This window comes from Bison bison, unplaced genomic scaffold, assembly GCF_000754665.1.
Source record: "Bison bison bison isolate TAMUID 2011002044 unplaced genomic scaffold, Bison_UMD1.0 scf7180017864255, whole genome shotgun sequence".
In the NCBI taxonomy this organism is placed as follows: domain Eukaryota; kingdom Metazoa; phylum Chordata; class Mammalia; order Artiodactyla; family Bovidae; genus Bison; species Bison bison.
Genome location: NW_011494827.1, coordinates 1,812,163 through 1,839,603, shown reverse-complemented (window position 1 = coordinate 1,839,603; position 27,441 = coordinate 1,812,163). Strand labels below are relative to the sequence as shown.

At 46.6% G+C, this 27,441-nt stretch overlaps 1 protein-coding gene across 1 annotated transcript in view; it reads left to right on the top strand.

The window, feature by feature from the left end:
• Nucleotides 1-4,302: 4,302 nt before the first annotated feature.
• Nucleotides 4,303-27,441, top strand: part of CRMP1 (collapsin response mediator protein 1) — a 54,579-nt gene continuing 31,440 nt past the window's right edge. Inside the window, exons 1-4 of the mRNA XM_010847796.1 lie at nt 4,303-4,458; nt 16,838-16,932; nt 22,417-22,601; nt 23,823-23,987. Of these exons, the coding sequence (XP_010846098.1) occupies nt 4,303-4,458; nt 16,838-16,932; nt 22,417-22,601; nt 23,823-23,987 (601 nt within the window). The remainder of the gene's footprint in view (nt 4,459-16,837; nt 16,933-22,416; nt 22,602-23,822; nt 23,988-27,441) is intronic.

The window sequence follows — 27,441 nt, the reverse complement described above, 5'->3', positions numbered from 1 at the left end:
GGGGGGGGGGGGGGGGTGGGGGGGGTTGTTATAAGGGAAATACAGGAGGCTTGAGGGAACCACCACAGCAATACCCAGTTCTGGGAAGGGGAGGGAGTTAGGGAGGAGGGAGGGGATTCTCTGAGAGTTAGGGGAGGCCCTGAGGCCAAAGAGTGTGACCCCTTGGAGAAACTGAAGGGAAGTCAGCACTGTGGAGCCCGACCTCTGCATCCAAGTGTGGCTTCTCTGTGCAATTAGAGCAAACCTTGGAGACAGGTAAGATGTTTTTGGGAGCCATGGTGTGTGTGTGGCCTGTGGAGAGACCAAGGCGGGGGGGCTGTCAAAAGGACCAAGATACATCCTTAAGTCCCCTTGATGTTGGGTCTCTGTGCCCCCTTGAGCCTCAGCTCGTTCATCTGAGCAAAGGGGATAAGGTCGCAGCTTTGGCAGTGAAATCAGAGACAGGAGAGAGGATGTGAGCAGAGGAAGAGAAGGGACACCCCAGACAGGGCACAGTGGGGACAAAGGCAGCTGCGTCACAGAAGCCCTCTTCTACTCATCTTGACTCCGGTGTCTTTTCTTCTATTCTTCGCCTCCGCTTTTTTCTGAGATACTAGAGTAGCCTGATAGAGAAGAGGGAAAAAAAAAAAAAATCGAAACACTTGGCTTCAGCCCCCAAGGATTGTTTAAAATATTAATAAAGCTCCCTTTCACGTGTGGCTTTTTTAAAAATTAATGGTACAGCCGGGATTAATTTAAGTGGGTTTTTGGTGCCCACTTGGGTGGTTAAGTGAGTAGGGCATCCTGGGTGTGGCTCTGAACGAACAAAGGCTGGTGGCCCTGCAGATGCTCTGTGTCCCCATGGAGCCACCGAAGGGGAGGCAGGAGTGTCCACTGAGATGGTTCAAGAATTATTATCATTACGAATAAGACTTCATGCGTACTGACCATTTGTGATTTTTGCAGACCATTATGGCATTCAAAAGGATTAAAAAAAAAAAGGATTTGTGTGATCTCTAACTGGGTTTTTTGAGGAAGGCAACCTGTTTCTCAAAGAGTAAACTGAGATTACAGAGTCTTAAAAGCTTCTTCGGTGGCCTGTGAAGAAATGAAGAGGTCCATTCAAACAGGGAAGAGTAGATAGTCTGGTCTGCTTGCTAAAATAGTCACCGTCTGATTGAAATCTTTGTGTGTGTGTGTGTTAAGTCAAACATTCAAGATGAGATGAGCAGGGGAGAAAGTGATCATTAAATTAAAAGTACCTCAGACTCAATTACCTAATAGACAGATGTGCCAAAAGCTTGTTTCTTCCCAAAGATGGTGTTCAGCCTACCTTTAACTATGTGGCTTATCTTGGTGCCTTTTTATGCAAAGAATTTGAGATGCCTACAGGGATTTGTCATGCATCTAGTGAAATCAGCAGGACTGAGACTCAAGGAAGAGCAGAGACCAAACCTGCCAGTGATCTGGCCCACAAGAGGAGTACTAGCGGACATCTGGTTCTGAATCGGGGCTTCTGTCATCTGGGGCAGAGAAGCAGACAGACTCAGCTTGGTCAAGTTCATGATCAGACAAGGAGTAGTTGGCCATATTCTTTGGGGTAAAATTATTTTAAATTAGATTCTTAAAAAGTGTATCAGAGAGCATGCAAGTGATACTGCATTGTGACATCTTCTGTAACATAACCGTACACACTTAGACCTGAGCGCCTGTGTTTTATGACGGACTTGGCCAAGACTGAGTACATGAAAACACATAATATAACGTTTGTGAATGCACATTGTGCGTGACTAACAGATGACAGTTCCCTCCCCCCAACACAGGAGATGAAGATACAGAATGACAGATATCAGCCACTGTTAACTGCAGATCTTTTCTGTTCCTTGAATATTTCATGATCTTGACCTTTCCAGCTAAATGAAAAATTGCACGTGCCTGGGATGCCTGAAAAAGGACCAGAGGGTAATCTGTGGAATAGAGCACAGGTGTTAGAGGTGTTCAGAGAAGGGAGGGCTCAGCTTTTTCCAGAAGCGACTGGAGTTGGTCTCTGGGGGCTTGGGGGATGGCATGAGCTAGGTGTTGAGGGCTTTGACTGGTGGAGACATAAGAAAAGCATGCAAGGCAGGTGGAATAGCATGTACAAGACCTGGGCTGGAGAATGAATGTGGTCAGCAGGGTGAGGAGTTTACACAGCTGAATCTGAGGGTGAGGAACTTGAAATAAATTTGAATGGCTGGGGAGCGAGAGAATTCTACAGGGCTTTAGAAGTCAGGCAGAATGCGTTCAAAGTGACAGAAATAGCCCATGGGTTCAAAGTCTGGCTCAAATGCAAATGGGATGTTTGATCTTGGACAAGTCAGTTCTTCTCTGGGCCTCGGATCCCTTTTCTTTACAGAGTTGGAGTAGATAATTCAGCTCCAAGTATAGGAAATTCTGACTTTATTCTGAGGGTAATAGGAAGCCTCTAGAAGTTCTTGAGCTGGGAGGATGGTGATAAAGCCAGAATGGAAGAATGTGGACTCTGAAGTCAAACTCTCTGCGTTTGAATCCTAGCTGTTCTGCTTACTTGCTGTGTAATTTTGGTAAGTCACTTAATTTCTCTATGTAGCAAAGGGAGGCCTGGTGTGCTGCAGTCTATGCAGTCATAAAGACTTGGATATGACTGACGCAGCTTAGCATGCACGCATGTACTTTATATTAATATCAGACTGTATTCATAGAACCTTAGGGATTCAGTCCTAGGCAAATATTTGATTTATACAGCGTCAAAGTTGAGAAGAAGCTTTTAAATTTTGTGAATTTCTCTGTGTTTATACATTTGAGGCAGCAGAAAAGAGTGTCCATTGCTTCTCCCCCACCCCCAGCCTCCCCTCTAGTGTAGGAGTTTTAAGTACCCTCTCCTTGCTTACCTCCAGTAGCAGGGAGGTCACCACTTTGCACAGCAGCCTGCTTACTCCTGGATAGCTCTGTTGTTGGAAAGTCTCATATGTAGAGAGTCTACCTTTTACCCTCAGAAGTTTTCACAGATGCCTTCCTCTTTCACACTGATATTCCTGGAGGATCTGGAAAATATTTCTCAGTTACCTAGGACCTTCTGTTTTTCAAAATATCCCCAGTTCTTTAGTGCAATTTCTAAGTACAATATTTGGATTTTTCTTTCCCTTTTCCCCTCTTCCCCCACTCCTTTTTTCGTTTTGCTGTTCTTTATTTCTGAGCATGGAGAACAAAATGGAATCAAAATAAAACTTTGGTTACTGGGCACCTTTTAAACTGGTTTGGCCTTCCCAGGTAGTACTAGTGTAAAGAACGTGCCTGCCAATGCAGGAGACAAGGGATGCGGATTCAATCTCTGGGTTGGGAAGATCCCCTGGAGAAGGGAATGGCAACCCACTCCAGTATTCTTGCCTGGAGAATTCCATGGACAGAGGACCCTGGTGGGCTGCAGTCTGTAGGGTTGCAAAGAGTCGGACACAGCTGAAGTGGCTTAGCACACATGCAAACTGGTTTAAGTACTTTCTAGGGTCAGACTCCTTTGAGAAGCTGATAAAAGCAATGGAAGGTTTTCCTGCTTCCTCAAAAACACACAGAACATTCAGCATAAGACATTGGGCTTTATAGGCCAGTATTTAATGTGTCGAGAGCTTTTACTTAAGTAATCCTGTAAGTTGGGTACTTTGATTAGCTCCACTAACAGGGAAAAAAAAAAAACCAAAACTGGAACACAGAGATTAAGTTCTCACCACAGGTCACCCAGCTAACAACTTGTATAGGAGTAAGCTGTAGTCTCTGGGGTGAAGGATCTCACAGTCTCATGGGTGAAATAGACAAACAAAAATGAGCCAAAAGATGAAGTTGTGAAATGATGCTACTAAGGAGTGCAAGCCCTATGCCATAGGAACTCCAAGAGGTGGACACATGTTCCTGGAGGCAGAGTGCTGTGCCTGACAAGGTGAGCTGGAAATGAACGGGCAGAGCAGGTGTGGCAGGAAGTCCAGGTAGCAGATGCCGTAGATGAAGGCACAGGGCTGTAAAAGTGCAGCTTAGAGAGCCAGAGTGCAGTGCAGCGCTAAACTGCTTCAGTCGCATCCGACTCTATGCGACCCTATGCACTGTAGCCTGCCAGGCTCCTCTGTCCATGGAATTCTCCAGGCAAGAATACTGGAGTGGGTTGCCATGCCCTTCTCCAGGGGATCTTCCCAACCCAGAGGTCGAACCCATGTCTCTTACATCTGTTTACATTGGCAGGAGGGTTCTTTACCATTAGCGCCACCTTGGGAGGACTTAGATAACCAGACGATAGTGTGAATAGACGAATATGGTGCCATGCTGGGAGAGGGCAGGAGTCAGACCAGGATAGACGAATATGGTGCCATGCTGGGGGAGGGCAGGAGTCAGACCAGGATAGACAAATATGGTGCCATGCTGGTAGAGGGCAGGAGTCAGACCAGGAAGCGCCTGGAGGCTTACTTTATCCTGCGTGTGAGTCCGAGCTGGAGAAAGGTTTAAGGAGAAGCACACCATGGTCAGTCCCATGAACAGAGGAGCCTGGCAGGCTACAGTCTGTGGGGTCCCAAGAGTCGGACACGGCTGAATGACTAAGCACACACATGACATGGTTGCATTTGTGTTTCAGAAAGGTCACTGGCTGTTTTGGGAGGGGACAAGGCAGGCAGCAGGGAGACAGGGAAGAGGGCTGACCTGCGGCAGGTGCAGTGGGAGGTGGAGATCAGCAGGTAGGTATAAGGATACTTCTGGAATAGATGTTGGGTTTGGGGTGTGAGAGGTTAGAGAGAAGCTGAAAATGGAACTGGGCGTTTGAATGAGATTTATTTCCCTGGGTTGCAAGGACTTTATAAATCAGACACTAAGCTCTGTCTACACATCAATTCATTTACTTTTTCAAAACCACTCTCTGCCTTATAGATAGAATACTGAAGTACAGAGAGGTAAACGTGCCTAAGGAACAAGGGTAATAAGTGTGGGGCCCTCTTAGAACTCAGGCATTCTGGCCTCTACCCACCATGTCCTTAGCCAGCAGGCAACACTGCTTCCTTGTTGAATGAGCATTAAATGAAATAGTAAGTGTGGAAGCATCTGACTCACAGGAGGCGTTGTCAGTAATTGTTAGGTGAATGCATGCGTGCTCAGTTGCTTAGTCATGTCTGACTCTTTGTGATGCTGTAGGCCACCAGGCTCCTCTGTCCATGGCATTTTCCCAGCAAGACTACTGAAGTGGGTTGCCGTTTCCTCCTCCAGGGGATCTTCCTGAACCAGGAATCGAACCTGCATCTCTTTCGTCTCCCACATTTCAGGCAGATTCTTTACCACTGTGCCACCCAGGACATCTTTATTAGGTGAATAGGGCTCTGAATTTCCTGTCTTACCACTGGAGAGCCCTTTCCAAGTTTCAGAGGCTTTGATCTGCCTACCCCCTTTTGGCCACACTCACAACAATCCAATCAGAAGGGCTGGTGAGATGCATGATGTTGGGAATGGGCTTGATATGTATGATCTATTCTTGCTTATTCCCATTCTTCAAAGGAGGAAACTGAGGCGCAGGGGTCTTAACTAAGAACACTGGGCTAACTATCACAGAACACTGGGTTGTCACTTGGTAGGTACCCAGTGGCACTAGGTTCAGATCTGCCTCCACTATCTCCTGGCTGGGTGACCTTGAGCAGATTATATCACTTCTCTGAGTTTGCCTATTTGTAGCAATAATACCTGCTTCTTAATGTGACTTCAGAATTAAAAACAGGAAAAAAAAAATGAATGAGAAATGAAAATCCGTGTAGTGCAACTGGTCCTTTATATGTACTCAGGAATGTAGTTTTCTTGAAGGCAAAGGATTTCTGTCCAGATTGCTTTATATAAGATAAAAAGCAGAGACAAGGAAGTGCAGAAATGGGTCTCCACATACATCTAGATTTGTCTGGCCTCTCCCTTCTGTAGGAAACCTGAAGACCTTTCCCGCTCCTGGGGTCATGACAGAGCTGTGTTATTTTAAAACCAGATATTCAGTTCATCAGGGAGTGTTTGCTGAATGTCTGTTAGGTACAGTGGAGCTTGAGATCTCGCTGTTAAAATTGCAGTTGCCATGGAAATGGGCCTGAGCTCACAGAAGATCCTGCAGCCCCTGGAGACCACCTCTATTTCTGATTCATGAAGGAGGGCAATGCCGCTGTGTCCTCTCCCCATGCAGGTGGAGAACAAATGTGTGTTCATTACATTCAGTCTCAGGCCTGTTGCCACTTCCAGGGTTGCTTTCCTGGAAAGTGTGGCAAAGGGCTGCTGGCTGACAGGCTGTCCCCTGAGGCAAAACCAAAGGCAGATGATTTTTGTGAATTAATAAGAGCATGCAGCTGTACTGTAGGTCGCTCTTGCTACTGCAGGGAGGCTGGTTGGGACAACTGTGAGGGGACCCTAGAAGAAAGAGGGATCTGGTCATTTGGGGTAGGAACAGAGTCATGGGTTTATAAAGTATTTGAGCTAGAAAATCAGACAGCAGCTACTGGGGCTGTGGCTCCTGGTGCAAGTTTTGGATGGTGTATCAGTTCACTTTGATACAATAATACTGCCTAACAAACAACCCCATAATTCTGTGACTTACAACAAGAGTTGTCTGTTGTTCTCAGGTCTGTGGGTGGCAGAGGCTTAGCTGGACTCAGCTAGAATTGTCTTCAGGTTTCTGTTTGAATCAGGTGTGCTGCTCATAGCATCCCATTCTGGGACTCAGACTGAAGGAGGCATCATTCCTTGGGTCCTGCAGTTTTCACGGTGGAGGATGAACTCTCAAAGAAATTGAGCTGAAACCCACCTGCCTCTTGAAGCTTATGCTCAGATTGGTGCACTCACATCCACTCTCAGTCTGTTGGTCAAAGCGAGTCATGCAGACACACCCACAGTCAGTGTGACTGGAAGAGCCCTGCACCCACACTGGAGCATGGCAAGGGTAGGAGGGCAGGAAGGAATGTGAAAGAAATAACCCAGTCTACCACAGAAGGTCTCCGTCAAGAGTGTCTGAGGTATTTGTTAATAACATAAATTCCTGTCCCATAAACTAGATCTAGTAATTGAAAATCTTGACAAAAGCACTAGGATTGGAATCCCAGTGGATTTGCAGCATTATCTTGGCTCTGGTGCTGTGTTGTGAGTTGTACTTGCATGAGTGGAGTGCGTAGCTGCCTGTCCAGTTGAATGTTTGAGTTGCAAGCGTGAGTCAGTGACTTAATGTCATTCAGTGGCTTGTAGAGTTTGAAAGGCTAAGGACTTTCAGATCTCACCTTGACATTTCCTTGCCTCATGAGAAAGCAATTCTACCTGCACTCAATGCATGGACAAGCATGTCCTTTACCTTTTTGAGACTTGTTCTTGTGCTTGCCCTTCAGACACAAAGAGGTTCTTCATCTTTCAAGGAGTAATTTGTCATTTATTTACTCTGAGCCCCTTCCCACTGATAAATCAGGCAGCCTGATCAAAATCTCTACACACTTACAGCCTGTAAGTGGATGGAGTTGCCCTCTTTGTATTAAGGCAGTACCCCTATTTTTGGCACTCACTCATCCACTGACAAAGTTAAAAGACTTGCTCCTTGGAAGGGAAGCTATGACAAACCGAGGCAGTGTATTAAAAAGCAGAGTCACCAGTTTGCCAACAAAAGTCCATATAGTCAAAGCTATAGTTTTTCCAGTATTCATGTAATGATGTGAGAGTTGGACCAAAAAAAGGCTGAGCATAGAATTGATGCCTTTGAATTGTGATACTAAAGAAGACTCTTGAGAGTCCCTTGGACTGCAAGGAGATCAAACCAGTCAATCCTAAAGGAAATCAATCCTGAATATTCATTGGGAGGACTGATGCTGAAGTGGAAGCTCCTATACTTTGGCCACTTGATGCTAAGAGCTGATTCATTGGAAAAGACCCTGATGCTGGGCAAGATGGAAGGCAAAAGGAGAAGAGGGCAGCAGAATGAGATGGTTATATAGCATTACAACTCAATAGACATGAGTTCGAATAAACTCTGAGAGATCGTGAAAGACAGAGGAGCCTGACCTGCTGTCGTCCATGGGGTTGCAAAGAGTCAAACGTGACTTCAAGACTGAACAACAACAAAATCCACTGACCCCAGATTCCAGTGTGTGAACTAGTGAAGCATGGTAGGAGAGGGGATGTGGGGTGTCACAGGCTCTCCCCCCAATTTCTTGAGTGGAATAATTAAAGTATTGAAACAGTGGCACTCAGTGAGATGTACTTGAAGCCAGCTATTACATACAATGTGAAGCATAATCCATGATTGTTTTTGATCTGTGGGAATATAAAGATTATAGATATGCCGTGATCTAAGAAAGAAAAGCAGTGAAGAACTCCATGGATGGGTGAGGTAGGAGGGAGCCAGATCTTCAGCATCAAAAAGTGAAAGTGTTAGTTGCTTAGTCGTGTCTGACTCTTTGCGACCCTATGGACTGTAGCCCACCAGGCTCCTCTGTCCATGGAATTCTCCAGGCAAGAATACTGGAGTGGATTGCCATTTCCTTCTCCAGAGGATCTTCCAGACCCAGGAATAGAACCTGGGTTTCCAGCATTGGAGGCAAATTGTTTGTCATCTGAGCTTCCAGGGAAACCACAATTCATCACAGGGTTTCAGGAAATCTGTTTTCAGGTGCCTGTGGTGTTTCAGGACCATGGACAGCATACAGTACTGCTTTCCAGTCCTTATTTACTTCATGGAACCTGAAAACTTCAGAACTGTGTCCGTGTGTATACTATTTATTTTGCTGGAATCTTCCACTTCTCCACTTTTCTGCTTCATGTCTGTGTGTATGTGTGCGTGTTAAGTCACTTCAGTTATGTCCAATTCTTTGTGACCTTATGGACTGTAGCCTGCCAAGCTTCTAGGTCCAAGGGATTCTCTAGGCAAAAATACTGGAGTGGTTTGCCATGCCCTCCTCCAACTTCATGAGCATCTCATACTTCAGAACCCAGCTCAAACATCCTCTCCTTGATGAAATAGTCACTGCCTTTCTCTGTCTCTGTAATAGCAACTTTCACTCTCTAATGTTTTCCAGATAGCAGCCAAGGTTGCTAAACTAGTGACTTTGGGGTAAGTTGTTGGTTTGATGAGAGTGGAACCTTGTTTTTCTTCTAAAGCTCCCCAGACCTTAGTGAGTTTTCTGTTCCTCTAACTTTACTTTGGAAATGACAGACTTTATTCCCACCATGCAGAAAGGAGAACAGAATTCAGGGAGGCTTCATGCTTCCCTCAGGACAGTGATACACAAGATGCAGTATGATCCAGACCTCCCCTCCTAACTGATGGTTGTTTATTTTGCTGTTGTGTGGGTAGAAATATCAGAAACTATAAAGGCTAATTTTTGTAAGTGGCATTCAACATGGTACTTGATGTTCTGAAGAGAGCAAAGGCATCCTGCCAACACCTACTCTCTCCTCACAGTTGGGGCTGGAAGGGAGATTAGTGTTGGGTTTGGAGAAGAAAGCCTTCCATTCTCTGTGCTGCTCTTCTGCTCCCTATGATGTTTGGCCGTGGAGATGTGATGACTGCCCAGCACCAAGGTGTAGGTGGGCCCCACCTATATTGAACAACCTGTCCTGTATTGAACAGGATTTGCACTAAGCAAGCTCCTGTTCCCAGGCAGCAGGGTTAGACTTCAGGGAATGTTAAAATAAAAGAGATTTCTCATCTGTCAGTCTACTCTGTCCTTTCTTCATTATTTCTTCCCCAGCTTCCTCCCTTTCCTTCTTCCCTCTTCCATTCATTTTCCTTCCCTCTTTATCACTCCTTTATCTCACTCTTCTTTTCTCTCCCCATGCCCTTTGTCTTTTCAAACACTCTTTCTTCTCCTTCCCTCCTGGCTGTCACCTCCTCCCCTCCCACTCAGCAAACATTTGCTAAAAACTTTGTAAGGGCCCTGCATGGTCTCTGGGGATTTGGAGATAAGTCACACAGAACTCTTCTGGGAATGGAGGGGTATCCAGCCCAGCAGGAGATGGGCACGTGACCAGTGACCATGAAGTGTGATGAGCATTGTGGGGGAGGGGTGCACAAGGGGCAGTGGGGACACGGGGCAGCACCCCAAAGCCTGCACTGGGTGGAGTCATACTACCAGAAAGCTCTACCATGTAGAGAGTTTGGTATTTTGCTTTTCCACCTAACGTTTTATTGTCTAGCACTGTGGTTTAGCCTTTAAAATCCCTGGGGAGGGACTTCTCTAGTGATCCAGTGGTTAAGAGTCTGCCTGCCAGTGCAGAGGACACGGGTTCAATCCCTGGTCTGGGAATCTAGGATCTCACTTACTGCAGGACAGCAAAGCCCATGCACCGCAACTACTGAAGCCTGCACACCCCCAGAGCCCGTGCTCTGCAACAAGAGAAGTAGCCCCCATTCACCACAACCAGAGAAAGCTTGTGCATATCAGCGGAGACCCATATAGCCATGAATAAATAAATAAAAATTCCTGGGGGATATTTTAGCAGCTGAGTGCTAGCCACTAGTGGTGTGGTACCTTGTCACTCATTTTGATTTACCTCTTTGTGGATAATTCTTTGACCCTGTTTGGGATATTATCCTGAGGACAGATTCCCAGCACTGAATTTCTAGGTCAAAAGTCAAGATCTGTGATACGATTTGAAAAAATGGCTGAGGCATACCCTTACTAAGAAATCCCAGCTTGAAGGAAGCTGTGCAGATGATCAGTTTCTCTTCTCCCACTTCCGCACAGTTTGGGCAGTCTCAGTTCAGAAACTTTGGTGGGCTTGAATTCCTCCTTGGTGAAAGCCTTTTCATTATCGTCATTACCATCGTGGCCAGCCCAGCCTTGCGTCTGCTTATGGAGTTAGAGCCCCTGTGAGCCAGCACCTGCTTGCCTCTCCAGCTTCCTCACCCTGTGGTCCTACTTCAGCCAGAGGAAACCACTGACAGACCCCCGAGTACTCTTGGCACCCCCTAACCCATGCCTGTCCCTGCCATTGCCTCCCTCTACCATCTCCTCTGTCTGTGTTAGGTGCTCAGTTGTGTCCGACTTTCTGCAACCCCACGGACTGCAGCCTGCCAGGATCCTCCATCTGTGGGCTTCTCCAAGCAAGAATACTGGAGTGGATTGCCATTCCCTTCTTCATCTCTCTCCTCTGCCACATGGCTAATTCCTACTCACTCTTCAAGCTCAGAATAAGCACGGTTCTCCTGGAAGGGCTGGAGTGGAGGCCTTCTCTGCTCCCACCACCCCTCTGTCCAAGCCCTTCCCACACTGGAGTGCAAAGGTCTGGTTATGATTCAGTCTCTCCCACTGGCCTGAGAATTCCTTAAGGGCAAGATTTTTTTTTTTTTAGCTGCATGTACTCTTTTTCTTAAGCAAATATTTATTGAGTATAATTTCTGCTACAGAAAATGGCAAAGAATAAACAATGTGTAACTCTGCTGAGTATTCACCAGTGGCAGGCCTGGGCAAAGCATTTTATATACGTACCCCATGGGGTTATCCCTCAGCCCTGTGAGGCAGGGACAATTATCCCCATTTTATAGATGAAGAAACTGAGGCTCAGACAGGTTAAGTCACATGGATAGCAAATGAGCAGGGATTGGAAGCTACATCTGTCTGACTCTGAACGTTTTGTTCTTACACAACACTGATCCAAGGCCGTGAGCCATGATGAGTGTAAGTCTCTTTAGGTTACTGCTGTCACCCAGGAAGAAGTGAGCAGTCTCTGACATACCCTTGCTGTTAGATTTTTGTTGAATTTTTAAGGAGGTATTTAATTTTCTTTCAAGGTATTTAAAACAGTGAGTCTTGTACAGAGTTTGTCATTGTTTATATCTGCTGACTGTTTGCTCCTTGTGGTAATCCTGGGAGAGGCAGGGTATTGGTATTTTTCTTTTAAATGTGTGATTTTTATTAAGTTCTTCAAAATTATGTGTCATAAAACTTACTGTTTGGAGGGAAGTACAGCTCTAGGGTTTTTCACTCACACTTCCTGCATGAAGAAAGGGAGTCCTAGAGAGCTAGATCCTCAGGTTCTTTCTAGATTGCATCTGATTATGGGTGGTTATGGCTTCTACCATGTGGGTGTGTGCTAAGTCACATTAGTCGTGTCTCTTTGCGACCCTCTTTGTAGACCACTAGACACCTCTGTCCATGGGGTTATGCGGGCAGGAATACTGGAGCAGGTTGCCATGCCTTCTTCCAGGAGCCAAACCTGCATCTCCTGCAACTCCTGCATTGCAGGCGGATTCTTTACTGCTGAGCCACTAGGGAAGCCCTCAGATGGGTGAACATATTTAAAAACGAGACAAAAGTGTGTTCGATGGAGTGAACGCTGGACAGGAAATTAGGAAACCTTGAGTCTAATCTCCACCCATGTTGATTTTATGAATTTGGGAGGTCAGCCCATCTCGAGCTCCATTTCCATCCAAGGTCAATGGGACCACACATTCCCTGAGAACCATTCAGCACAAACAGGCATGGAGAGCACTGCAGCCATGAAGCACATTTCCTGAGATGTCTTTTGAGAAAAAATATCCTTGTCAAGTGTCCCACAGAATGAGAAGGGTCTAAATTTGGAAAAGATCAACTCAGTTCCCCTCTTGAATATTCACATTACGCATCGGCAGTAAAGGATCTGGGAATTCCTGACATAAAAACGATCTCTACATCTCTTTAACCCAGAATTTTCTAAACTCTCTGCACCTGGGAATCCCCTTTTGGATCAACATCTATTAAAACCCCGCTGGGCTAGAGTTCCAAAGAACATACTTTTGAAAGTGTCAGTTGAAAGGCAAGCAGGCTAGTCATTTGAAGGAAGAAAAAAGAAGTCACATCAGCTCTTGCCTTCTGCTGTGAGCTTATTGTTTTTAGAAATAGGCTGGCCCCTGAGAACAGCAAGAGCCAGTACCCTGATGGTAGCTACACATGGTATCTGCTGGTAGCTGGGGGGTGGGGTGGGGATTTGAACATCTGATTCTAGGAAGAGCAGAGCTGGGTGGGGCTGATCTTCTGGGCACAGTGCATTAAATACCACCTTTCAGGATTAGCCTGAAAAGCCCTTTATTAAATGTGACAAGGCAGACGGCTGCCCACGGAACACCGTGTTTCAGAAACTAGGCGCCAGCTGCCAATGACTCACATTTCTCTGCTTTCTAGTGCCCAAGAAAACTGCACAGCAGTGTCTTTGCCTCTGGATACGCAGTGCTCAGGGCTCTTTCCTTTGGTCCTGGCTTCTGTCTTAAAGATAAGAGGCAGGTGGTTGGACCTGGGGGTGACTGAGCTTGAAGCCCTTTCCTCCAGAGACCCCCTTCCTGGAGAACAGGACATACGTCTCTTCCTTGGCTTCCTTGGCCCTTGGTTCTTTGTCTCATGGCCACGATGCCGTTTCTCTCCATCTTTACGCAGTTGTCCTTCGAGAATTAGTTCAGGTGTTCATCCATTCATCTGTCCTGACAGGCTGTGCCCAAAGTATTGGAGACCCAGCAGTGAAGAAAACAGGTGAAATCTCTGCCCTCATGGAATCAAGTCTCTGAGGGAACTGCAGGGACAGCTGTAGGCGCTGCCCTCCTTCCGCAGTAACTCGAGTACAGCTGGTTCCCTGTGAGTGGTACCTGATGCAGCCAGCGGGGGAACACACCTCTGATGTCGGTGCGACAAGGCACATTTATAAACACACGTAAATGTAGACTATGTCAGATGTACTGTGTTAAGAACTGTGTAAACATAAAGTGGCTAAGAGGTGAGGGGTCTGCAGACGAGACCGTGATGTAAGGTGTCCCAAACAAGCCAGCCAAGGGGGGGACCCTCAGGTGACACTGATCAGAGAGCTGCCTGGTGCAAGTGAGAGAGTGAATTTCGCCTACATAGTAGGAGTCCAGATTAAGTAGGGTCTCACTAACTTAGCCCTCACTCTGGAGGAAGCATACTGATGCAAGAACCCACTAGAGGGTTCTGAGTAGCAGGCTGCAGGCTCTGTTTCTGCTCAGCAAGCCTTTTTTGATTCCTTAGTTTGTTGTTTGTTTGTTTAGTCACTGAGTTGTGTCCTGTGCTTGTCTTTTAACACTGAGCCGAAGCCCCAGACAGCACTAGTGGTGAAGAACCCACTAGCAGGAGATGCAGAAGATGTGGATTTGATCCCTGAGTAGGGAAGATCCCCCGTGGTAGGAAATGGCAAGCCCCCTCCAGTATTCTTGCCTGGAGAATTCCATGGACAGAGGAGCCTGGCCTGCTGCAGTCCATGGGATTGGGAAGGGCTGGACATGACTTGAGTGTGCATACATGCATGCATTCCATTTGCCGATTCCTTAATTTGGGTGACAACCTTCTTTTCTAGGCTTATGCAGCATCCTCTGCCTTCCTCTCATGGTCAGTGCTAGGGGACCACTGGGACCCACCTGAGGCGCATTCTGTGTCTATAGAGGGTTTCTCAGGGGGCCCTGGTGGGATCTAGCCCAGTTACTCACTGGGTACCCTGTGTTAGCTGGATCAGTGGGTACCCTGTATTGGATTTCCATGCCTGCCTCCCTTACTCCACTTACTGGAATCACCTCCCAGAATCACTGATTGGGTCTAAAATCGTCATCTCAGGCTCAGTTTTCAGAGGAACCCATGCCAGACCCTCCCTCTGAGGTGGCTACTCTGAATTGTTACTGTTTCAGTTCAGTTCAGTTCAGTTCAGTCGCTCAGTCGTGTCCAACTCTTTGCTTTGCGACCCCATGAACTGCAGCACGCCAGGCCTCCCTGTCCATCACCAACTCCTGGAGTTCACTCAGACTCATGTCCATCGAGTCAGTGATGCCATCCAGCTATCTCATCTTCTGTCGTCCCCTTCTCCTTCTGCCCCCAATCCCTCCCAGCATCAGAGTCTTTTCCAATGAGTCAACTCTTTGCCTGAGGTGGCCAAAGTACTGGAGTTTCAGCTTTAGCATCATTCCTTCCAAAGAAATCCCAGGGCTGATCTCCTTCAGAATGGACTGGTTGGATCTCCTTGCAGTCCAAGGGACTCTCAAGAGTCTTCTCCAACACCACAGTTCAAAAGCATCAATTCTTCGGTGCTCAGCTTTCTTCACAGTCCAACTCTCACATCCATACATGACCACAGGAAAAACCATAGCCTTGACTAGACAGACCTTTGTTGGCAAAGTAATGTCTCTGCTTTTGAATATGCTATCTAGGTTGGTCATAACTTTCCTTCCAAGGAGTAAGCGTCTTTTAATTTCATGGCTGCAGTCACCATCTGCAGTGATTTTGGAGCCCCAAAAGATAAAGTCTGTCAGTAACAATTGGCTTCTTATCCAAGGGGTGGGGCTTAAGGGCAGAGGCTGTGCTTTGTCCATCACCACATCTCCAGCTAGGAGGTAACACAAACAGTAAATGGGCATGTGGCAGAAAAAGTTCTCAGCCTCCAAGAAATGCAAGTTGACAAATATTAATGACAACCAAGGGTGTTTTGGTGGTCTCAGAATGGCAAATTGGAGAGGTACTTTTGAAAAGCAGTCTAGTTATATTTATCAAGGGATGCAAGCACGGTTTATACTTTTTGACTCAGTTGTTAAATTTCTGAGAATTTAGCTTAACAAACAGTCCAAATTAAAAGAAAAGCTTTATACACAAAGATGTTCATTGTAGAAATATGTATCATTGTGAAACATTGAAAAGAACCATGGGGGAATAATTAACAGTCTACTGTGTATGCATAAAATGAAATATTTTATAACCCCTTAAATGAAATAACTTGAGACAGGCTTATGGTAAAATGCAGAAAGGACACAACCGTGTGTTCTTTCCGGCTCCTAGAATTGGCTGTATTCTTTGCTGCCTCTGGGCCTTGGCACGTCAGTTCTTTCTGCCAGGCGCTTAGCACTCACCTTACTGGCCTTCTTCCTTACCTTTTGGTCCAGCTTATCTAGAATTATTTTCTAGATCTGAGCTTGTTCTTATCTGACTCCCCAATAAGGTCAGCAGCCCTTTCGCTTTGTGCCCATGATGGGCACCCTATAATTCTCCTTTTTTGAATCCAACATACTCCCAGATTTGTTAAACCTCTGTCTGTCCCTCACCAACTCCACGAGAGCTCATTCTTCTCCTGTTCTTCCAGGCTCCTGGGCTAGTATCTGATGGGTGAACGGGTGAGTGAATGACTAGGTGTGCTAGGATCACAAGTATGGAAGTAGAGGGAAATGGGGAAAAAACATCAGAACAGTGACTGGTGGTGTTTTTCCTGGGGAATGTCACTTTGTTTTTTTGGCCATTTCACTTGTTTGAAAATGTCTTTAAATTGAGTTTTGTTAATTTCAATAATAATGCCTGAAGAAATTCTTGTTCTATTTACAAATGACCCAGTTTATTCCACAAATGAATGACATTTAAAAAGAGGAGGAGATAGTACAAATTTCAGTGGACTGCAGAGAATTATGGGCTGGATGTGTTCTGGGGACTTCGGGTGGATTCCTCTTCACAATACCCCAGTGTAAAAGGACATTTTTGAGATAATCAAGTAAAATTGAACATGGTCTGATTATTAACTGAGCTGAAGGAATTGATGATGACTGGGTTTGTTGGGATAATGGATCTTTTGTTTTTTTTTTAATTGCCTAACAGATTATGTAGTAAAGCATTTATGGGTGAAATGATATCATGTTTGAGATTTGCTTTAAAATATCTCAGTGAATACAAAGCCAGTGTTTAAGGGGGGAAAGAGGTGAAAGGAGAAGGATGAAGTCTTGAAAGAATCTGGATGAAGGCTAGCAGGGGGCTTTTTAAGACCATTTCTTTACTTTAGAAGAGTTGAAAATTTTATGCTGAAAGTTAGAAAAAAGCATTTCTTGGCTTTTCTATAATGACATTTACTACTTTGCTTGGCTTTTCAGAGTGACCGACTTCTCATCAAGGGCGGACGCATCATCAACGATGACCAGTCCTTCTATGCCGACGTCTACCTGGAAGATGGACTCATAAAGTGGGTGGACCAAACACACCTTTTAAAGAAGCCCATCTCCCTAAGCTGCCCAGCCCTTAGAGGAAGTAGAAGGCTGGCATTCTGCCCCAGAATAACTGTGCTGGCTCTTGTGACTCCCAGGGATGGAGACATGTGGGGAGGCGCAAACCATGGGTGGAGAAGGGGATGGTGTTTGCTGAGTGCCCCATGATGACATAGGCTCCCTGCCATGGTGCTCACACAGGCCGTGAGGCCCACAGAGGCTGTGAGGCACACACACCAGCCATTCTGTTCTTGGCGGGTGGTGGGCCCCTGGGGGCAAGTGGCTGCTCCATGTTGCAGAATGAGTTAGGGGCAAGGGCCTAATTCCAACCTAGCACACCTGACTAGATTCATAGCTTTTTTTCCCCCTACATGCCTGCAGTTTCTGGAATTGGGTGGAGGGTGCCAGGAGAGAAGGATGCATGTTGGCCTCCAGGCAGGGTTCTTGTCTGGTTTAGGGAAGACATGCTTTGGGACTCTGGAGTTCTCCTGTGCCTTCTCCTGGCTGGCTGCCTCTTCAGCCGTGTAGGACATCCCAGAGGTGTGAGTCTGGGTGGGCTCCCAGAGCACAATACCCCTGATGGGGAGACCTACACAACAGAAATTTATTCTCATAGTTCTGGAGGCTGAAGTCCTGGGTTGAGGGTTGAAGTGCCAACAGGATGGTTTCTCCTGAGGCCTCTCTCCCTAGCTTGCTGACAGCCATCTTCTTTCTTTTAATTTATTTTTAATTGGAGGGTAATTGCTTTACAATGTTGTATTGCTTTCTGCTGTACAACAGTGTGAATTGGCTATAGGAGTAGGTATGTCCCCTCCCTCTGGAGCCTTCCTCCCCCACACCCACCCCCGACAGATGGCCAACTCCTTGCCGTGGCCTTCCCTCTGTGTGTGCCTCTGGTTTGTCCTCCTCTTTCTTAAAAGAACAACAGCCCTATTGCATTAGGATCCGCCCTAATAGCCTCATTTTAACCTAATTACCCCTTTAAAGACCTTGTCTCCAAACATGGTCACATTCGGAGTTACTGAGGGTTAGGGCTTCAATATGTGGGTTTCAAGGGACACTGTTCAGCCCCTAATACCAGACAGTGGCTTTTACGTGATTTCCACCTTTTACTCTGCTGCTCAGCTCTTCCTCTGGAGTTGGGAAGAGCAGAGTTGGAGATCGTCTCAGATCCAACTTGGGCAGCTGGCCCTGGAAAGAAGGCAGAGGGGGTGTGAGCAAGGTCAAGTTCAAATAGGAATGAATGTTTGTTGGTGGGTCCGTCCTGGGCGTGTATCCTCTGACGATGAAGATGATGGTGGGGAGGAGAAGAGAGGGAGGAAGGGGCAGAGGAAGAGGAGGGATGAGGAGGAGGAGGCTGTGGATTGCCTTGCATGTTAAGGGACCATCTGTGAGGAGTAGGTACTCAGGGCAGCGTTGAGCCCCTCCCGGCCTTCCTCTGCCTGACCCCCCAGCAATTTATCCTGAATGGATCTGACCATTTCCGGTCCAGCTCAGGCCTCACCTCTTCCAGTTTATTCCCTCCCTGTCCCCCAGTTCCCTCTGCACTAAAAATGGCCTTTGCAGAACTTGCCAAGCAGTTCTCCCCTGCGAGACTTGCATCCATAAATCCTCCATCTGAAATGCCTTGCCCCTCCCCCATCCTCATGTCATGCCCCTGCCTCCCAGCTCCTGTTTGTCCTACCGGCCCAGCTCGTGTGGCTCCTCCTCCAGGAAGCCTTCCAGAACCCAGACTGTTCCTCTGTGCTGAATGTGCCCACCTCCCCCTCACCACCTCCGCCAATGCCCTTGCTGCTGATGAGAGATCTTGTCTTACTACCTGCCATCCCATAGGGCCTAGCACTGTGCCAGGGATGGATGGGACCCCGGTATGTTGATAAATGTAACATACAAACCTAGACATCAGAAGGTGAGGACCTCAGTCTCAGCCATGGTATAGCCTGGAACCAGAAAGGGATGGCGGGGTAGGGTGGAGTGTGGTGAGATACATGGTAAAGTGAGGTTTCTGAGTCACTGCGGCTTAGATGAGGCACAACCGCTCCGCATTGAGCTCCCCACTTATGTGAGGCCTCTGGGGTCCTGAGCGTGAAGGACATAGTGACACGGAACCACTATTCCCACCCGCCATGTGCAGTTGGGGGTTGGAAGATTGCAGTCCAGGATGTGAGCCCATGCTCAGAGGTTGGGCTACAGTTATTAAGTGCTTGCTGTTTGTGTGAGGTCACCCAGGGTATTCAGGAAATAAGCAGTGTCTGTAAATTCAAGATTCATCAGCTCTTCCTGGGAGATGCCTTTTACTTTTAAGCCTGTTGCTGTAAAATTTCTAAGCACTGGAGGTGCCTTTCCTGCTTTACTAAGCAGAGCAAATGACCATGTTTGAACACCTGACAGAGTCTCGGATGGTCTCGTGGGGCCCAGGTCCCTGCTGGCTGAGAAGGAGGTGTGGAAGTGAGGAGAGCCCAAGGAACTGCCTGGCACAAGGAGGCTGTTATTCCTCTTCACTCTGATTAAACCCCAAGAATCCTTTCATCTTGCGGCCATTCACCAAGTTTTACTAAAAGCCATTCAGCTATGTTTGTGCAGCATTTGTTATGATTCATCGAGGGCTCCATCCAATTTGCTGAGCATTGGAGAATCAGATGCTGATGGCTGAGGACTTTTTTTCTGAATGGTGGTGAGGGTGGTGCTGGCTGGGGACCGGTGCCTGCTTCTCCCAGTTCCTTCCTTTCTTTTCTTTCCTTCCATCCACATTGTCACTGAGAACCATTCAGGGAGTCCTCCTCCTAATTCGTGGGGGCTCACTGGGTGTCCCGTTTAGTTTAATCCCAGTTTGGAGAGAACCTGCTGCTTCTGTGGAAGGGAAGAAGGAAGGCATCTGAGCTTGGCAGGCAGAGTATGATAGTAGACTGGGGGAGACCGAGCTTGAATCCAGACCCAACACTGGCTCGCTGGGTGGCCTTGGACAAGTTACCACCCCTCTCTGAGTTCCATTTTCCTCTTTTGTAAAATGTGAACACTTCCTCCCTCACAAGTTGTTGGCAAGAGATGAGAGAGGGTTTGTAAAAAGGCGATGATCTGCCTGGTTAGAATGGCCCTGAAGGGTAGGCCTTGTTGACGCTGTGGTGTGGCAGCCAAGTCACACAGATCAGGCTCAGGCTCGGGTGTGACTCCACTGGTTCCCACTGGAAGGCTGTGCCGAGGTGTCTGTGTGCATGTTTGTTCTAATTGGGCTGTGCCTGTTCCTTTGTGAGTGGTACACATTCTGAACATCACCCTGTCGTCTTTAACAGCTAGTGTGAACGTGAATGAGACCTTCCATAAAGGGCTTAGAAAAGTCTTCCGTGGTCAGTGCACAACAGCAGTTCACGGCTCTTGTTATAAGGCTTGGGGGTGACTTCCCTGAACCCCTTTCCCTTCAGCTCCTGGCATCGTTCATGATCTTGGAGATGGGCAGTGGGGAGATTGGACCCAGCAGGATTCTCTACATGATGATGGGAATTCTAGAGGGAAGAGGGTTGGCGATTAGAAGCAGCAGCAGCTGCAGTTGTTGTGCTGGTGAAATTGGCAGAAATGCTGACATTTCCTGGGGGCTCACCGTGGTCTTGGCACTGTGCTTGGACTAGAACCGTTTCCATTTTCAGGGCAAACTGTATGATGCTCCACTTCTTTTTGAAGACCCCCCACATACAGCCCGGTCACCTCTGTGCCCCAAGCCCAGGAGTCCAGAAGATCAAGGAGCTTCTGCTTCTATTCCTGCGTGTGGACTCTGGCGCCTGACGTTTGTGGTCACCGAAGCAACATTTTCCTGCATCTTCATTACTGATGTTTTTAGATAACTTAGAGAAACTAATGTTGGGGCCAAATCCCAACCGTTCAGCACAACTGGATTTCTTTTTAAAAAATTTTTATTTATGTATGTACTTTTGACTGTGCTGGGTCTTCATTGCTACCTAGGCTTTTCTCTAGTTGTGGCGAGCAAGGGCTACTTTTGGTTTCATTGTGTGGACTTCTCACTGCGGTGGCTTCTTTTGTGGAGCATGGGCCCTAGGGTGCTAGGTTTTGGTACTTGCGGCACGAGGGCTCAGTAGTTGGGCTCCTGGGCACGAGGGCACAGGCCCAATAGCTGTGCTGCATGGCTTAGCTGCTCCGTGGCATGTGGGATCTTCCTGGATCAGGGATCAAACTCCTGCATTGGCAGGCGGGTTCTTTACCACTGAGTCACCAAGGAAGCCCCTGGATTTCTGTTTTAAATAACCATTGCTTGTGGTCTCTGGTGGGCACTGGCCATGGAGGCTGTTGAGTATGTCCTGGTCTTTTTCCACCCACCCCCAACCCCATCCCTCCACTGGCCCCTAGATACATCTCCTGACTCTGATTCCAACATACAAGACACAGCCGATAGATGCCGCAGGGGCAAGTCTTTGAGATTCTTAGGCTCTTCTTCCTCCTTCCCCAACTTTTGGAATTTGCCCCACTTCTCGAGGACATTTGCAGGCAGCAAGCACATGGGGAATGGAAGGGCTGGTCAGTCTGTCTAGAAAAGCCCTGCCACCCTCGGTGTGACTCCCTCATGGTAGGTTTTATGGTGCTAATGCCTGATGGTTAAGCAGCTTTCCTGAGGCCAGTGCTCACAACTGTTTTCTATGAGGATTGCGTGTCTGTATCAGTTTGCCGGGGCTGACGTAAGAGTGCACAGATGGGGAGGTTTAAACGTCAGATACTTGTTTCTTCCAGTTCTGGAGGCTGACTGTCTGAGATCAGGGTGTGGGTAGGTTGGTTTCTTCCGAGGCTTGGGATGCCCGTCTTCTCCGTGTTTCCGTGTGGTCTTCCCTGTACATGTCTGTGTCCTAATCTTCTTTGCTCATAAGAATACCAGTTATATTGGGTCAGGGCCCACCCTAGTGACCTCGTTTTAACTTAATGACCTCTTTAGAGGCCGTCTCTGCAAGTATAGTCTTATTCTGAGGGGCTAGGGGTTAGGACTTAAACATACGGATTTGGGAATGTCAGAGTTCACTCCATAGCCTTGCCTTTGAGGACTTGCAGAGCTAAGGGGTCTTGTCACTCTGCCTCCCTGCCATTGCTCATCTCTGTCCCCAAGGCAGTTGCCAAGAAACTATGAAGTATTCTTGAGTGACAAGCTGTTCAGAGAACGCTTTCCCACTTAAGGCCAATGCTGGTCTCACTGCTCTTGGGTTCAGCTCTGCCCCTGCCTCCCCCTGGAAGCCCTCCCAGATCACCAGGGCTGATGATGTGCTCCCCAACCCCCAGTGTGAACTGGGTTGTAATAAACATCTGCTTATATGTCTCTCCTCATTAGGCTGTGAGCCCCTGGAGGGCAGGGACCCTGCCTGAGTTTTCTCTGTCCACCTGGTGCCCTGGGTGGGACCTGCCCCAGAAACTGCACAGTTGGCAGCCATTTTTTCTAAGAACCAAAATCTGTCTTTGTTGTCTGTTTCCAGGCAAATAGGAGAGAACTTAATTGTTCCCGGTGGAGTGAAGACCATTGAGGCCAATGGGCGGATGGTTATTCCTGGAGGTATTGATGTCAACACCTACCTGCAGAAGCCCTCCCAGGGGATGACGGCTGCTGATGACTTCTTCCAAGGGACCAAAGCAGCGCTGGCGGGCGGGACCACAATGATCAGTGAGTCGTACCCCTGCTTTAGGCCATGGGCTGCTACTTCTCTTTCAAATCCCCAGCATTGTGAGCAACATCAGGCTCTTTGCTCTGGGTACCCGGTGTGCAGAAGGCTAAAGTTTTAGAACCAGTGAGGCAGGTGTTGTTATGACCATTGGGAAAGCAGAGGCTCAGAGAGAGAAGCTGCTGAAATTTTCACAGCTGGAAAGTGGTTGTGTCAGTATTGCTGCTGGGATAATGATGCATAGCATAATGTTTCCAAACTTTGAAAATCACATTGCCATGGAAACCATGGAGGAGTAAGTTTAAAGGAGGAGAGAGTGATTTGCCATGTCCTGAGAGGTCAAGTAGAGTAAGGACTGGAAAGTCAAATTAGCAAAGGCTAATTTGATGCCCTATGTGGGTGGAGGAGTGAGAGGGGTTGGGTAGCAGATACTGCTCTTTATGGCTGTGAAGGGTGGATGTTAGAAACAGGGCGGGAACAGAGGGATGTGCAAAGCCCAGTGTGGTTTGAAAGACATATCTTCCCATTGATATGCTTTACATCTAAGACTTTATTTGAAAAAGGGATGGTGAAGTTCATATTCTTTTAAGTCCTTTTCACCTTTGCATTCTATGCCCAAGAAGGTAACATGGAGTCACAGGAGACGGTCCAGTCTTTATCGCTGACCGGACTCTGGGAATCTTCTCTGTACTTCTTACTAGTTGTGTGACCTTGGACGTTTTTCACCTTCTTTAAGCCTCAGTTTCCTCATCGGCCAAGTGGGGGTATTTATACTCACTTCACAGGGTAGTTGTGAGGATTTTATTAGATAATTTAGGTAAAGCCTTTGTGGCAGTATGTGACACATCGTAAGCATTCAATAAGCAGTCATGATAACGATGGTGATGAGGAGGAGGAAGATGAGACTACAGTAACAGTGGTGGTGGCAATGAAGACTGAGATGGTGGTGACCGTTTCACTGCTGATGATTTTGATGATGATGGTGATGACAATCACAATATTGATGTTGACGATGGTGAGAGTGATGAAGGGGATGGTGATGTTGAGGATGTTGGTCTGGATGGTGTAAGTGGTGATGATCATGGTGATGGGGGGATAAGGGATGGTCACAGTAGTTATGCTGTTTGGAGGTGATGGTGATGATGGTGGCAGGGAAGAGGCTACCATTGGAACAACTTGGATCCTGAGCATCTTGGGATGTGACACATATTTTTCTGTCCCAGTTGACCATGTTGTTCCTGAACCTGGGTCCAGCCTGCTGACCTCCTTTGAGAAATGGCATGAAGCAGCAGACACCAAATCCTGCTGCGACTACTCCCTCCATGTGGACATCACCAGCTGGTACGATGGCGTCCGGGAGGAGCTCGAGGTCCTGGTGCAGGACAAAGGTCAGTTACAGCCCCAGAAGTGGGGCACAGTTCTGGAATCATTGTATCTTTGGTGGATCTGGTTTGTGGAATTAAGAATCTCTTTAACTGCATCTGTTATGAGCCCAACTGTGAGCTCTGCCCTGCCACATGAACAGTGGAAATATTGGACCTTCCTTAAAGAGTCTGTCTTCTTCTCCTTCAGATCCTTTGGAGAATCCCTCTGTTCATAGAAAAAAGCCTGATTTCCTGAGCCTTGCACACAAGGCCCCCAGTGACCTAGCCTCACTTTTCTCTCTCCCCACTACACTCATCTGGGTGTTTATTATCCTGAATGCCACCCCCTGAAACCTGCTACACTGCTGGGTCTTTGTTCTTGGTATCCCTATACCTGCATCCAGGGATGCCCATTCTTCTCTCTGGTACCCAGCTCAACTATCACCTCCTCTGATTTCCCTGATCAGAATTGCTTTATCCCTTGAATATCCATAGCAGGTTACTGGGGCCTGTTTGGCACACCTTTTCCATTGCTTTTGCTTTGTTTTTTGGATTGAAGACCCTTGTTGTCTGTCTGGCTCTTCTGTTAAACTCTGAGCTTATGATCAGAGGGGATCATGTCTGTGCATCTCTATGTCCATCCTGGCCCTCCTCTGTGTGGGCTCACACAGGCTGTCCCTTCACAGTGTGGGTACCTTACAGTGTGTGTTACACCAAATGAAGATAAACTGAACTGAAGACCCACAGAAGCAGAGAAGAGAACAGAGTGAAGAAGATATGAGTGGTCCCTCCAGAAAGGGGGCAATTTTGAGGCTCTCTGAAGAGACAGCCTCAAATAAATGAGATGCTTCAAGGAGAGAAAGGGGGGTACTTTCAATTTTTAAAATATATATGCTGTGTTTTCTTATAAAAGTATCATCACCACAATATGAAAAAAGAAAATCAAGAGAAGGAAAAAAAAAGTTCCCCCTCTGGTCCTACCCCCAAATCACCACTTACTATCAATGTTAAAGATTATTGCTTTCCATTCCCTATTTAGACAGTTTTCTCCTTATATAGTTATACAGTAGCAGTTACTTGGAATTCTTCTTTTTTCACTTAACATTTTATGAATAATCATTACTCTTCATTAATAACTTTTTATGGCTCGTAACATACAATGTAATGGCTCATTTGCTCAGCTATTTCCTTTTTATTGGGCACTTAGGTTTTCCGTTTGCTTTACTGTAAATTGTGTTTGGTGAACATCTTTGTGTATAAACATTTGTTTGCATCTCTAATTATTTCCTTAGATTTTCAGAAATGGCATTACAGGGTCAAAGTTTTAACTTTTTTCAAAAGTCTGACACTTATTTCCAAATTGCTTTCCACCAAAATGCACCCACCTGCATGCCCACTGCGCTATGTCCGTCACTCCCTGCATGTTTGCACCATCAGGTCTTATTGCTTCTATGATATCCTTGCTAATTTGATGAATAAAAGTCAGTCTGCTGTTGAACATTACAATGCTTCAACTGCTAATTACGTTAAACATTTTGTGCACGCTTTTCCTTTATGTGAATATCTGATGGTGTTCCTTGCCTGTTTACCAGTTTGGGTCTTATAAGTCTGAACTTCTGTATCCAGATAGTTTTATCCCTTCATTGAAGTTTCTGTGAGTCACTCTCTTTTTTTATACAGAATCACAGTCCAGGATGTAAAAAGATCCCAGAAGTTGGGCTGCCTGGATCTGAATCCTGCCCTCATACTTCTTGGCTATCGGATACTGTGCATGTCACCAAGCTGACCTCTCTGAGGCTCACCTAGTGATCTCAGCACCAGAGCTCTGGTACCAGGGTGAGACCCCTGGTCTGAGCTTGGTGTTAATTCTCCATTCAAAAAAGGAAGCAACTTAAATGTCCATCAAATAAACAAAATGTTGTCTATCCATAAAATGGAGTGTCATTCAGCTTTGAAAAGAAAGGGAATTCTGACACCTGTTATGACATGGGTGAGCCTTGAGGACATGTTAAGCCAGTCACAAGAAGGCCAATGCTGTATGACTGTGCTCGTGTGAGGGGCCTGTTGTCATCCAGCTCATAGAGAGTATACACAGGTGGTTGCCAGGGCCTGGGGGGAAGGGGAACGTGGAGTCAGTGTCTAATTTGTTGTTGTTTAGTCATTCAGTCATGTCTGGCTCTTTGCTCCACTATGGACTGCAGCATGCCAGGCTTCCCTGTCCTTCACCATCTCCTGGCGTTTGCTCAAACTCATGTCCATTGAGTCGGTTATGCCATCCAACCATCTCACCCTCTATCATCCCCTTCTCCTGCTTTCTATCTTTTCTAGCATCAGGGGCTTTTCCAATGAGTTGACTCTTCACATCAGGTGACCAAAGTATTGGAGCTTCAGCTTCACCATCAGTCCTTCCAAAGAATATTCAGGGTTGATTTCTTTTAGGATTGACTGGTTTGATCTCCTTGCTGTCCAGGGGACTCTCAAGAGTCTTCTCTAACACCACAATTCAAAACAAATCAATTCTTTGGTGCTCAGCCTTTTTTATGTTCCAACTCTCACATCCATACATGACTACTGGAAGAACCATAGCTTTGACTGGATGGACCTTTGTTGGCAAAGCAGTGTCTCTGCTTTTTAATATGTTGTCTAGGTGTGTCATGGCTTTTCTTCCAGGAAGTCTTTTAATCTCATGGCTGCAGTCACCATCCGTATTGATCTTCAAGCCCAAGAAAATAAAGCCTGTCACTGTTTCCACTGTTTCCCTATCTATTTGCCATGAAGTGATGGGACTGCATGCCATCATCTTAGTTTTTTGAATGTTGAGTTTTAAGCCAGCTTTTTCACTCTCTTCTTTCACCTTCATCAAGAGGCTCTTTAATTCTTCTTTGATTTCTGTCATAAGGGTGGTGTCATCTGCATATCTGAGGTTATTGATACTTCTCCCAGCAACCTTGATTCCAACTTGTGCTTCATCCAGCCTGGCATTTCACATAATGTACTCTGCATATAAGTTAGATAAGCAGGGTGACACTATACAGCCTTGGCATACTCCTTTCCCAATTTGGAACAAGTCTGTTGTTCCATGTTTGGTTCTAACTGTTGCTTCTTGACCTGCATACAGATTTCTCCAAAGGCAAGTAAGGTGGTCTGATATTCCCATCTCTTTAAGAATTTTTCACAGTTTGTTGTGATCCACACAGTCAAAGGCTTTAGCATAGTCAATGAAGCAGAAGTGTTTAATGGGGATAGAGTTCCAGTTTTGCCAAAATGAAAGGTTTTGAAATGGAAGCACAGAAGTGTGCATGTACATAAACCACTTAAAATGGTGCAGATGGTAAATTTTAGGTGAGGTGTATTTTACTACAACAAATAAAAAGCAACATTTATTATTTGCGCACAACTCTGTGGAAAGGCACTTTGGTCTGGGCTCAGCTGGGTGGTTCTGCTGCCCACATGTGGCTTACTTATGCTGTAGGCCGCA